We start from the raw sequence: 14,695 nt of genomic DNA on the forward strand, positions 1-14,695 counted from the left end.
ACGCACGGCGTTTTACATGGGGTTCCCGTAGCGTTCTTCGACGCAGTACGAGAGAACTCTACGTAAGAGAACGTACTCGGTTACTAACGTAACCTCGGTTCTCTCTAGAAGAGGGAACGAGTACTGCGTCTCATGGCCGTGCGTGTCCGCGCTGCGTCGCTTCATTGACGAAAATCGGCGTGTTAGACAGCTATGCTCGTATTTATAGGCCTAGGCCACGCCTGTTTGGGCGGGAGGTGACGCAGAAGGGCGCGAAGCGTCCTCATTGGTCAGCGTCCTGGCCTCGCATAGGCTGTGCTTTTCTGGCAGAGCAGCCAATGGGTGAGCTGTATTGCTCCGCCTAGGTTGTATGCTTCAGAAAAGCGTTTTACATTATTACAAAATTAAGGATTAATTTTAGGCTTCAATCTCGACAAAGAAATATCTTTCCCGTAGCGTTCTTCGACGCAGTACTCGTTCCCTCTTCTAGAGAGAACCGAGGTTACGTTAGTAACCGAGTACGTTTTCAGCGTCTGCTGCCTTACAATATCAAAACAATATGAACATCTCCAGAGCTGCTCTGGGAGAACACTTAATGAGCATTTCGGCACTTTATTTGAGAAATTTCTTTCAAATACTCTCTGAAACTCAAAGGTCTTTGCTACAACCTGTCAAAATAAATGTTCGGATCAACTTGAAAAACATTATAACATAAATATAGTATTGTAGGCTACAATAGAATGTACTTTTCAAAATAATAATAATAAAAGGATAACATTTTCATTTGATTTACATGAATTAATTTCATTTTAAAACATTAATTAAATTGTTAAAGTTTTATGCTTTCATTTGATTACCACCATTTTTTTATATTTGTATTAAATCATGAACAGAATCCAGAAAAATGAATACAGACAAACCAGAATTCCTGAATAAAATAAGTTTTATAGGACTCTATTATTCTTACTTTTAATAAATTATCAATGAGAAAATAAGTTGTTAATCTAATCCATAATCAATTACAAAATTTCATAGATTAGACTTGTTTTTGATCATTGAAATTTGAATATACAAAACTAACAAATGTGATGCATATTTGTCTGAGTGAGGTTTATGTAATTGTACAAATAAACTAATTGTGTAAATAACCATGTGTACATATTTGTCATCAATCCAATTGATTATATGTAAACCAGTCTCATACATTTTAACAGGCAAAATTGGACCTTGCTTATTCCACAGTTAACCATATCTAAATCATGTTCATACCTTTAACGGATTAATTTTTCATTTATTTTACAATCAACAGATTTATGTTGAGTCTAAGGAGTTTTGAATAAATGCATTTTTTAAATATAATGATTTAAATAAAATAATTTAGGTGGCACTTTTTGGCAAATGTACAGTACAAGGTTATTTGGGTGTTCTCTGCTACAGAATCTGCATTTACAGACAATTTGCTTGATGTGAACAGCAGTGAATATACTATAGTAATTCCCAACATAGCCATGCTGTCCTTGCATCTTACAGTAATGTGGATGTGGAGTAAAGGTATGTTTGTATTGTGTATCTCTTTCTATCTCTCAAGGTGACTGTCAGCAGCTCTGGCTTTCATAGAAATAGAAATGTGACTTTTGTGTATATAAAAACGCACTCGTTAGCTTCCTATTAACCTAGAGCACTTTAACCGCATGTTATTAAAACAATTATTTAGTTTGATATTATTTTGATTATCTTAGACTTTTAATGTGAAAAAAATAGGAAAGAGGGTTGTGGTGAAGTGTGAGGAAGAGAGTAAAGCGATCTGCTGCAGAAAGTATAAATATATGCATATATTGTAAATGCATTTCCTTCACACAAATATCTAAACCCAGAGCGTACTGTTTTTGTTTTTTTTAAGTATTAATTAAATCTAATTAAATTGAAGGTAATTATACATTAAAATAATACAAAAAATACTTTATATGTAATGTTATTATAATGTTGTGTTTTTTAATTGGTTTAACAAAATTGAATTTCAAAATTGAATTTCTAGTGCCTCCTGGTTTGGAAGTCACTATATTAGATGCTTTAGGCTTATTGTCTGATTTAATGGCAGGCAGAGAGCAGCTGTAGAATATCTCGTGCACACAAACACCAAATCATCACAGCCCTGCTGTCAACATTTTGGTGAGCTATATGTTAGTTTTGGGATGGAAGGTACTGTATGTGCTTATCTCTGTTGGCATGGAAACCGCCTCCTCGTATCTGTGAAATAGAACGGTGTTTGGGATTCGGGTTTCGCTCTCATGCTGAAATACTGCACCCACATCATAGCCCTGCATGTTTGACAGACAGACGGTTCGATGCGCTCTGTGACAAAATCCATCATGACTTCCTCTCATCAGCATTGAGTTTGTCAGGATATCCGTGTATTAACTGGTTGTGAAAGGTATATGCAAATGTGATCTAGAAGCTAGAAGTCACATGCAATTACACTTTAAATAAAATATTCTAACTTCTAGTCGTACAAAAAGCCAAGAAAGAGTGAAATGGGTGCTTATGATTTTTTTTGTATTAATTAAAGCTGACAAACGCATAACCCAAACAGCATAGATGACAACTGAGAATAGCAAATGGAAGTCCATTACGTTGTGTTTCACTCTCTGTTAGAGAATCATGCTGTTGAAGGATATTATGTGTTATCTTCAAGCTATAGCTTTTGGCCCCCGACTAGGAAACTTCCACGGTAATGGAACAATCTTAGTGGGAGAGAAAGATCGAATGAATGTGTGGAAGTGTGAGGATGTCTTTTAAAGGACATTTCTGTGTTTGTGTGAGAGAGGGAAAGGTCTGTTAGGTCTGTGTGTGAGAGTCTGTTAGTGGAGAGGTGGATCTGTCTGCTGAAACGAGAATGTAATTCAGTTGTAGTATAAGAAAGTGAATTTTGTTGTGGAGTATGTTGTAATCCAGACACCTCAAGTGCTGAAGTCATTTTTCGCAATGAATACGAAACATAAAAAATATGCAAGATTTCCTCTACTGCTTACAATGAAGTGAATTTATTGTTCCAAGTGATAATACTTGTGTATTATATTTGTATCATACTGTGTAAGCTTCCATGCACTGGTAAAAGAAACATAAAATGTGTGCATTTCTGTATTTGCTTTAAAGTCACAGACTGCTTCAATTATCGTAACAAGCCTACTGGGTGATATAGCTTGATGTTTTTCAGCCTTTTAACAACATACAAAATGCTTAATAACTTAAACTCGATAATGCTTAATAAGCCGACACTGCACATGATCATGTAAAACACGTTAACCCATTTACCTTTATCGTAGTATGGTCTTAAACGGCTTAAGCATAAACCGATCGTCACAGCTAGATTTGTGCCCCTTATTCTGATTTCGCTCAGCATGTAAACACACTAACCTGCTTTCTGTTGGCTTATTGAAGTGCGCATGTGTGATACAGTATATGTGACAGAAACGTGTCCTTACTTTGAATTTAAGCGCATCAGACAGAGCGAGCATTTTGCAGTAAGGGAGGAGGAAATACAGTATATCGCAAACTCAGACTTTTTCTTGACCACAAAAAAATTATAAAAGGGCCTTCATTTTGTATACAGCAGAAAAAGAAGTGGTACAGTCAAAATGCTGCATCTGTAACTGCATGAGAGGACAATATATGAGTCGTACGTTTCCCATTGACGTTGCAATACTCTTCTTCGCTTTATTTAACATCACAAATGAAATATGCGGGGTCAGATAAGCAAATTATTACGTTTAAACGTCACTACCAGGAAATAACCTGATTTTATTGATAAAGTCTTGTAAACGCAGTTTACTTGCATTGTCAGGGGTTTTTCTTCTTCTGGGTTCTCCTACGTCAGAACGTCGGCTCATTATTGCTAGCTCACACACATGACCAGCGTCGGCCAATAGTGAGCCTACGTTCTGACGTAGAACCCAGAAGCGCTGCACTGTTTACACCACGTCAACATCATAGAAGAATGACATGGAAGAGAAGAGATTGTTGAATAAAGTCGTTATTTTAGGGGGGGTTTTTGCGCACAAAAAGTATTCTCATCGCTTCTTAACATTAACCCTCTGGGGTCTGAGGTGTTTTCTGGGCCCTGGAGGTGTTCTGACATGCTCTGACATTTGTGCTTATTTCTTTTACTTGTGACGTTTTTATGGCTAAAGTCTGATTACACTGTATTTAGCACAAACTCTGCTACAATAATATGCAGTGATGGGAATAATGGCATTATTTACATTTAGTCATTTAGCAGACGCTTTTATCCAAAGCGACTTACAACTGAGGACTACAGCAAGCGATTCATCGTGAAGAGGCAAAAACAACGCAAGAAGTGCTCAAAATACAAAGTTCAGGCATTGCTCAGAGTAGCATAAGCCAAACAAGGGAAGATTAAAGGAAAAGGTTTTAATTTATTTTAAATTTTTTTTATTAATGTCAAGTGCTCACGGAAGAGATGAGTTTTCAGTTGTCTTTTGAATGTGGTCAGGGAATCTGCATTCCGGACGAGGGTAGGGAGATCATTCCACCAGCATGGAATCGTGAATGAGAATGTTCTGGAGAGTGATTTTGTGCCTCTCTGTGATGGTACCATGAGCCGTCGCTCATTGACCGATCGCAGGCTTCTGGTAGGGATGTAGACTCGTAGGAGCGAGTGAAAGTAGGAGAGAGCTGAGCCTGTGGTCGATCTGTAAGCAAGCGTCAATGTCTTGAACTTGATGCGACCAGCGAGTGGTAGCCAGTGCAGAGAGATGAACAGAGGAGTGACGTGGGCCCTTTTGGGCTCGTTGAAGACAAGATGGGCTGCAGCATTCTGGATCATTTGTAGAGGTTTAGTTGCACAAGAACAAAGGGAGGAACACATAAGTCAAACATGCAAGCAAAACATGAAACCTCCACCTGAATCCCTTATTTGTTTTCCTTGACTTGGAAGTCTGTTCATATGCATATCAAATTTGGTACATTTCTTAAGAAGCATAATTTATTTTTGGATTTGTTGGCCAGTTGTGGTCTGTGCAATAAATATTAAAAGTTCTAAACCATCTATTGTGTTTAGTTGTTCCACTTTAGTAATGATACTATTTTAATATGTAATGTATCTCACATTGTCCCACAGCAACATTAAACTAGTGTAGATTAGTGTACACTGTTTTATAATAATAATCATTTGTTCTATTTAGTGTCCATTTCATTCATTTAACATATTTCATATTGGGGGTATCCAAGCTATTTCACATATTTAAAAACTTTTTTTTTTAAGTGATATCTAACTTTATGAGTGAAGTAACTATAACTAATTACTTTTTTTAAGTAACTTACCCAACACTGATAATATGTAAGCAGCATGTACTGTATGTAAAAGTTTCTGGTTTTGAGGTAATTTTGTTTATGCGTGGTTTGTGAAAAAAATAATGAATAATTGTCACTGAAATAAGGTCATTAAACCCACACTGATTATTTCTTCACAAGACTTTTGAAAATTGTATCACGTAGCCTAGAATATTTGCTCCAAAACTATGTGAAAGTCATCCTGCCTTCTAATTCAGATAACACAATATAATGATTTAAAATTTGTAGCTGAGGAGGAATGACTCGTCATGAATATTGAGTGCTTCACACCTGAGAACGACAAAGACCCTCCCATTATGGCCCTCATCATTATGAGGAGCCTTGCAAAAAGAATGAGGAGTGAATTTAAAAAAGAATGGCTTTTTGATTGTTTGGATTTATTTACAACACAACATAATCCAAAGATACACAACAAAGGACAACAAGCACATTATTGAACACTGACCTAAAGACAGAGATTTGAACAGTCACACACCTTTCTGCCATTCCTGAAACATAGTACATACCTGTAATTTCCAAGGTGTTTGATTTTTCTTTTGACCATGTTCATGTACAGAGACATGTGAATGTTGAAGTCAGCAGGACTCCATCAGTGGCATCTGATCCCTGTAAAAAAAAAATGGTGAACATGCTGTTTTCAAGAAACTATAGTGCTGCACGATTTTGGGAATACATTGTAGATTTTTCTGGTTAATATTTACAAAACACACACACACACGCACACACATATATACATGCATATATATATGTATAAATAAATAAATAAATAAATTATGAACACCAGGTTTGTTGTGCCTTGTAGGCATATATGTGTAGGGCTGCATAAAATAATATTAACAATAGCCTTTAGCAGGCGGCCTAAAAATTTAACCGGCCATTTAACCGGTTTGAATGGTGTATACACTTATATGTAAGATCAAAATCAACAGAGTATTTTTAGTCTCTTTTGCACTGATAAGAAAAAAAGCGAGTTGGTATCGCAGACGCGACCGCCGACCCCAGGTGGTTAAGCTTGAACTACTGTAGTGGTAGTATTTAACAGTTTTTGTACCACCTTTCTGGGCCTTTAAAAGTTGCAGTGACTTTGCTGTCAATGGAGGGAGAGAAATCTCTCAGATTTAATCTAAAAATATCTTCATTTGTGTTCCAAAGATGAACGAAGGTCTTACGGTTTTGGAACGACTAATAAAACGAGTAATTGATGACAGAATTTTCATTTTTGGGTGAACTAACCCTTTAAGTTGCAACAACGCTCACACACACTCGTGCTTTTGTTTCTCGCCTCCCTCCGCCATTTTACGCTAGTGTGAGAAGCACGTATGTGATGAATGTTGTCAGAGAAACATCAATAGGCTATATAATCGATTATGGTCTATTACCGCATCGATGCAGAATCGTCCACGTCCGCATCGCGATGCATCGTAGAAACAATTAATTACAACACCCGCCTTAGTTATTATTATATTTTACTTATTAGAAGTATTTGCTATAAGGAGTATATTAAATTTTTTCAGGGGACCATCCTTAAAATTGTCCTCCTTCACAATTGTTGATGTCTCAGAATAATTGTACTGAAAGTGACAAATGTAGCTACAATTAGAGCATTATCTGTCTTCAAAAGCATCTACATTATACAATATCATGGTAGCAAACTGCTTGATAGCATCTGTCCTCATAAAAGAATAAATCACTCTGCCGTTGTTTGTGACCTCACTCCAGTGTAAGTCTTCTGCATGTTGTGATGCTGGATTTGTTTTTTGGTGTGCTTATCAGTTTCATAACTTACAAAACAATATAATGCTGTGCGAACAAGGTCTCAGAGGAACTGAGTAGATGTTATTGATCTCGCTTTCTCGCTCATTTCCTCCTTTCTTTTCACTCTCCTCTTGTTGTCACATGTCTGCCGCTGAACACGTTCGCTTTGCTCTCTCTTCTTCCTTCCCTTTGCTCTGAATAAGAGGGTGCTGGAAAGGATGGCAGTAGCAGTTGAAGGAGTTTTGGAGACAGATGCTCTTGCATCTCTCCTCGCCTGTCTCTTCTTCCCGGAGAGCCTGTCTCTGCCTGCGTTTCTGCTGTTACCCATAATGCCTCAGGAAAGGCAGTTAGAAAATAGTGATTCTCCAACATTTCTCAGCTGAAAGAGTGCAGGCCACTGCTGTGCTTCTTACTGGGTGCTCGTTTAAATTCTGTCATTAGATATAATTGAAAACTGTTTCCCCTCCCAAATTTCCCCCTTCAAATGCACAAGCCCCGCTGTGACTCGCAGTATCACAGATTCGCAATGCACGTTAGCTAGTTTATATGTGTGTGTGTGTTTTTTTTCCCCCTATATTTTATGAATGTTTGAAATCTTACGTAATCACTTTTAGGGATGCTATTGTCATTACTCCACTTGCCATGTTGTTCCACATGTGATGGTGGAAGATAGATGAGATCTGTCTCATTTTCCCTTCTGGCGACACGACTGGCTTTGTGTGTGCCGGAAAATAGAGGCACAGCGATTTTAGCACCTCATTGTTTTGTAGCTTGTAAGACGAGCTTTATATAGCCTGAACAGTAACAATGTTTCTTTATGCAAAGTGATTTTTGTGGCAGTTTTGTTTCATGCTCAGAAGTGGCCTTTTTTTTCCCATTGGCATTCAGTGGTTCAACAAATTAAACATCAGGCCGCTTGTTTTTGCATATATTTATTTCTTTAATCGGATTTGACGAATGTCTTTACCTTTAGTGTCATGTCATTTTTATTTGTGTTTTCTCTGAATGCCTCTGAAAATCAGTCTGTGTAATGTTTTATTTACACTTCACATATAATGCATGTAGATTTTCCTCCCTTCATGACACATAATGTAAAGGTGCTGCTCAATTATTTAACTCTGACGGCCCTCTCAAATATTAATAGCTTAATGGAGGGACTGTGCCAACTGGGTAATGTAAAAAGAAACAGTAAACAATGTGCACAAGATGCCATACGTGTTCCTTTAGCAAGCTGGGAAAGTGAGATTGCGTAGCAACAGAGAGACCTGCATGCTGTTAGTGAAGGAAACGACAGCATGAAATGAATCGGAGTGCTAATCAAGGCATATTTTAGTACATTACTGCAACATGTATAATCAGATTATTTTGATTAATTGTCTGAGATTCACATTACTCTCTGTCACTCCCTGTTATGTTCTCCAGCGCTTCTGATTAAACAATTAAACCGGACATTTGTGTCTGAAAGGGTGGTTGATTCTGCTGATTCTGTGCAGATTGGTTTCAACGATGGAGGCATGTAAACACAACACACATGTTCAGCAACTAATCGAGCGTTTCTTTCAAATGACCAGAGTGCTCCCTGTGGTTTCCAGAGCTTTCCTACTCACCCGTGACTGCAGCATCATTGCTAAGCAAAATTAATTCCTGAAAACTGGCAATGGATGTTTAATTGAACTTTTATTTTATTTTGTTCAATCTAAACAAATTAGTCCACAAATAATTAGTAACAATTATTCCACGGTCATACCTCTGAAAAGTAAGCTAGATTTTGGACTTGAGAATATCTTGTTTACTTGTTAGTGTTACTCAGACTGCCTGAAGCTAAACTCTTGGATATTTCATAGATTTGATGCTATAAACCCTCCAAACTCCAAAAAATACTGCAACTAGTTGCTCCTTTGAAGTGTCCATTGTAGTAGCTTGCTGCCTTGTAAACAGAACTTTGTTTTCAGGTGAACCAGCATAGCAGCCAGATTGGATCAGATTGGAGATGTCCGTTTTAGACAGTTCTTGCCATTCTTGAAAAACATATCAGACGGTGAACACTGAGTGGGGGTCCATGGCCTTACCACATGAGGCCATCTTTCTTGTTAACTTTTTTACAAGAAACCAATTTAAATTGGTTGAAATTGGCCTTGAGAAACAAACGTGTTTGATTTTTTTTTTTTTAAGGCTTCAGTGAAAATGAAGTCGTTTCTGAAAGTTTTTTTGAGAGTGTCTGCCTCAGCCTTTGCAATGCACAGATACAATATGTCTAGCACTGTCATTATTCGAATATAATATGCTTTTTAAGTTTGTAGAAGTAATATAATTTGTTTTGATTGTAATGTTTTGTTGTTGTAAATTGTTGAATAAGTTGCTTTTAAACAATATTTTTTTTCTTTACTTTTTAGCTGACACATCTTTTAAGTTCATCCACTGCAGACTGTTTAATTAGTTATGGTGTATTCACACCTGCCTTGTTTGGTTCGATTCAATCGAACTCTAGTTCGTTTCCCCCCTTGGTGCGGACCTTTTGGGCAGGTGTGAATACAGCAATCGAACTCGGGTGCGGACCAAACAACCGAACCGAGACCCAGCTGAAGAGGTGGTCTCAGTACGGTTCCAAACGAACTCTGGTACGGTTCGTTTACGATGTGAACACGAACCGACCCAATTGCAAGAAAGCACTGCGCCTTTGAGTTAACAGGCTTGAGTTAACTGAGTTGCGTTATGGGAAACTGATCTGTTGTTGATTTACTACATTTGATAAAATGAGTCTTGGTTTGACCTGGAGTAAAATTAAACATTTTAATTATTTGACTGCTCTTATGCTCTTATGAGGATACTTAACACAACAGACATTTTGGCATAATGGTTTGTGTTATTGTTCGTTCAAGTGCGAAAGAGAATTTCATTCCGGCGCGCTGTCTGGCCACACGATACTGTTGCGCGTCTTTCTGCGCGTCGTGTGTGCATCATTGGAATGGAATGAATGAATGAGTGTGTGCGCATCAGGACATTCACATACAGAGCGTTCTCTTTAGTCTAATCGCGCATAAATGCTTTAAAAGCATTTGCATGAATACGAGCGAGTTCATATAATGTAACGATAGTTACAATACAAGGATGGTGGGTGTGAGGGGGGTGCTGCGTTAATTTACGTTAAACTGGTCAAACTTAATAGCAAGCGTTAGCGTTGACCGCACTTGTTAGCAGTATATACAATAAGAATCTCATTATTTGAATGTGTGAACATACCCCCTCTCTATGAATGAAAACTTTATACCTTATCCGTCTTCTGCGCAGTGCCACTGTCAGCATCCCATGGTAGGCGCACATGAGAGCATGTTCTCTCCGCCGGAACCGTCTTGCAGCACATCGTCGTCTTCTCAAAATCCGAATTATAACATCGCATAGATGACATTGTGTCATATGATACTCATTAGTTTCTTCATATTCTTAATATTCTATCTTTTTTTTTTTTTTTGCACTTCCTGATTTCCCTACTTGAGAATCCTTGTCCAATGAATGGACGACCTTAGCACACGTGTGGTTTTGTTTACAAATGTTGGTTCACTTGCAAAAAGAGCAGTGTGAAAGCGAACCGTACCAAACAAAAAAAAACTATCGGACTTTCCTGGTGTGAATACACCCTTAGATACAATTTATTCTTTCTAAAATGATTGATTACACGCTGATGGCATTAACACAAATCAATTGTGAGAGAAATGTTAAAATAACTGATAATAATAATAACACATTCTAAATTAAGCAAAAATCCAATGCCAGATTTGCTGCTTGTTTGTACACCAGATTATAAAATTGTGATTTTAAAAACGGCAGTCTGGAAGAGGAAAAAAATTTCAGGGTCATGTTAGCATTTCACTTGTCAAACTGCAGAATGTGTTAGAAGCTTAAACTTTTGTAGTTGACACTTGTAATAAAAGTCGCTATTTTTACACATCAGCATAAAATCTTTGTAGTCTGTGTTGGTGTATGATAATGTACGCAGGGAAGTGTGTGTGTGTGTGTGTGCGTGTGTGTGCGTGTGTGTGTGTGTGTGTGTGTGTGTGTGCGTGTGAGAGTGTGCGTGTGTGTCTGTGAGGCCCCAGACCTGAGTGTAATCAGCTGACTGTACTATTTTTACACATCAGCATAAAATCTTTAAAGTAACCTCACCGTCTGTCTAAAGGTGTTGGTGTATGATAATGTATGCAAAGATGTGTGTAATTGTGAGAGTGTGTGTGTGTGTGTGTGTGTGTGTGTGAAAGAGTGTGTGGGTGGGTGGGTGTGCCTGCAAGGCCCCAGACCTGAGTGTAATCAGCTGACTGTACTAGTGGCACTACTCTAAGTCTGATTAATGAAGCTGTTTATTCCGCACCTCATCAGCCACTGCCAGCGAGCACTCCACTCCCACAGGGAACACTTTACCAAGAAAGAGAGAGAGAGAGAGAGAGAGAGGAGTGGACTGGAGGGATAAGAGATGGAATGTGTGAGACCTGGAGAAGTGAGATAGGCAGAGGGAAAAGTTTTTTTTTTCGAGAGAGAGAGGACAAGGAAAAGGACTAAATGAGATGCAGAGGACAAAGGTTTACAGCCAGAGCACAAGCCCTTGAGTTCAGTATCTGCTCTTTATTTCTCCTCAAGGTCAGCACTAGCACAGATGCTCTAATCGCTTCTAACATCTGTACCGGCCCACCTCATGACGCTGGTTTTAAAACTTACACAGCCTCACCCAGGAATTATTCACCCCAAAAATAAAATACTGTCATAATTTGCTCACCCTCACATCATTCCAAACCTGACTTTCTTCTGCAGAACACACAAGATTTTTTGAAGAATGATGCCAACTAAACAGTTTTGGTGATCATTGACTTCCATTTGTATTAACAAATAAAACACATTGAAACAAATGTTTTGTTCTGCAAAAGAATGATGGACATGCAGGTTTTGAATGACATGAGAATGAGTAAATAATGCCAAATTTTTAATGTTGGGAGGGAACAATCCCTCTTAAAGGGCCATTTTATGCTCCTTGGTAGCATTTTTCTCTCTCTCTCTGTGGTCAACGGTTAATATTAATCAGGTTAAATAACATATTTCAAATTAGCAATAAAATCGGATATGAACTGTCCAATAAATGTTTGTTATGCTCAATTTGCCTTAAAATGTGTATTTAAGTTTGGTAAAAGCCAATGCACATGTGCAGCCCCAAGCACACATCTAGGACACCAAAGCTTAACCAATTGACCGTTCGCAATTTGTCTTATATACAAAAATGTTTCATTCCTGTTTCCATGAATATACAGTCTTTTCATTAGGGTGCTGCAGAAAAAAAATTTGTTGCTTCAAATCGAACATTAGTATAATTATGTTATGCGTCTTTGTTCATGGATTAGAAAGATAGCCATGTATCTCTGTCCACGCTGAAATATATTCACAAATCCATTAAACATCAAATGTGTTTTTATTGGCTGTGATAGTGTTGCACTTCTTAACTCTTTTGTTTTACTCTGTGTGGACAGACACATCATGTTTTAAAACATTGAACTTGTTTGTTCAAAAGAGTAAAGAAAATCCATGCTATAACAGTCTCTTTCCGTTTCTTTTCTTCGTGCACTTTTTCTCACCCTTCACACACCTGAAGCGTTGACTGCTGTGTTTGAAAGCAGTGTAAGTTTCACAAAAATAACATGAGGCTGTTACATGCTTCTTGCTCCATCTCCAACAACACCCAGGCCTCTAAAATGAAGCCATCATCAAACAAAAGGAAAGAAGAACATCGACAGCAAGAGAAAATTACAGCATTCGTCTACGCCAATCAGTGTAATAACTCCATGTCGGACTCTGTCAGGAGAATCATGCTTGATAATACATGTGGTGTGTTCTGGTTATTCAGAGAAGGACACACAACAGATGAAATCACACAAGTCATAATGGTGATGTAGGGAACAACGTCGATGTATTGAACATCTGAAATTGTCTGAATTCTGAAGACACAAACTGGAGGTGGCACCCGGTTTATATTGAGCTCAGGTTCAGTTTCACAGCTGGGCTTGTGTTTAATATGTCAATACACTGAGCTCACGGGTTACGGTTTCACGTGTGTATTCGATCTCCTTGGTTCAACTGTGCTTTTGTCAGCATCCTTCCATGCATTGTCTGTTGTGTTAATCTGCTTGCTGATTCCTTCCATTTTCACTTCCCCATTTGTTTGATGAAGTCTCTGACTGTGCAATACAGTGCGCTGCTGCCAGCAAGATGGCACTGGTCCGATTTTCTTTCTGTCACAGGAATCTTTACTTCCACCTGTTGGTGATGGCTCTCACACTCAATGCATTACTAACTTGCTTAAATCAGAATCATACTCGCAAAGCAAGGAAGTCTGGTCATTTTGTGAACTAACTAATGATCTCTCTCTCTTTGTCTCTCTTTTCTTACAGATTTGTTCCTCACCACCGGATCAAATGAATTTGAGACCTGGATCAATAAGGTAGAATAGAGCATTACTTCCTTTCCTTTAATCTTTAACACTAGTGTATTAACATTGAGGAGGGAATTCCCACTGCATGCAGTCATTTATTTGCATGGGCTCTCAGTGTTGTCTTCGCAAAGATTCACTAAAGAGTTATGCATGTCAGGTATCGGCCACAAAGAAATTAGCAGTTTGCATGGCGATTACCAATCTTGCTGCTTGGTTCTAAGTGCTCCTTCCTAAGTGCCACCTCAATCTGGCTTACTTTACTGAAACTGTACAACATTACTCCCATCACAGCGATGATCTATACACCCGAATCGGCTCTTTAAAACACTCCCTCTTTAAAACGGCTCTTTAATGCATTCTACTACACCGCATGTCTGCATATGCGCTCCTTTCCATCATTTGACAAATAGCTCCCATGATCAATAGAAAATGAACACAAGTACCTCTTTTTTTAATTAAATTCTTTCTACGTCTGTGACATTTAATAAAAGCGCTCTTGTGAATAAGGCATGTTTGCATTGAAAAGAATAACAATAACCAAATTTAAATATTCACAGCAGTATTTGCTGTGAATAGATTTGATGTTAAACTGGATTGCGGGTGGTAGTTTATATTCTAGGTTTTGCAGTGGAATGTGTGCAAAAATAGCTGTTAATCTTAGTCATGTGGACACTATTTAACACATGTTTTAGAATGCTACTTGTTATATGGTAATTAAAAGTGAAAAGTTTTTTTTTTTGCCACTTAAACTTAATTTACTTATTTTTACTTATTGTAAAATATTATTACAATTAAAAATAACTTTTGTCTATATTAATATATTTTAAAATGTAATTTATTCCTGTGATGTCAAAGCTGAATTTCCAGCATCATTACTCCACTCTTCAGCATCACGTGATCCTTCAGAAATCATTCTAATATGCTGATTTGCTGCTCAATAAACATTTCTCATTATTATCAGTTCAAATCAGTTGTGCTGCTTAATATTTTTGTGGAAACTGATACTTTTGTGGAAACTGATAGGCTACTTTTTTGATTAATTGAAAGTTCAAAAGAAGAGCATTTATTTAAAATAGAAATATTTAGTATCATTATAAATGGCATTACGGTCACTTTTGATTAATT

At 37.7% G+C, this 14,695-nt stretch overlaps 1 protein-coding gene across 1 annotated transcript in view; it reads left to right on the top strand.

Annotated features, from left to right (window-relative positions):
• Positions 1-14,695, top strand: part of itfg1 (integrin alpha FG-GAP repeat containing 1) — a 135,766-nt gene that overhangs the window by 22,319 nt on the left and 98,752 nt on the right. The window contains exon 7 of the mRNA XM_079594279.1: positions 13,530-13,579. Coding sequence (XP_079450405.1) covers positions 13,530-13,579 — 50 coding nt within the window. The remainder of the gene's footprint in view (positions 1-13,529; positions 13,580-14,695) is intronic.

Source organism: Phoxinus phoxinus, assembly GCF_949152265.1.
Source record: "Phoxinus phoxinus genome assembly, chromosome: 2".
NCBI classification, from domain to species: domain Eukaryota; kingdom Metazoa; phylum Chordata; class Actinopteri; order Cypriniformes; family Leuciscidae; genus Phoxinus; species Phoxinus phoxinus.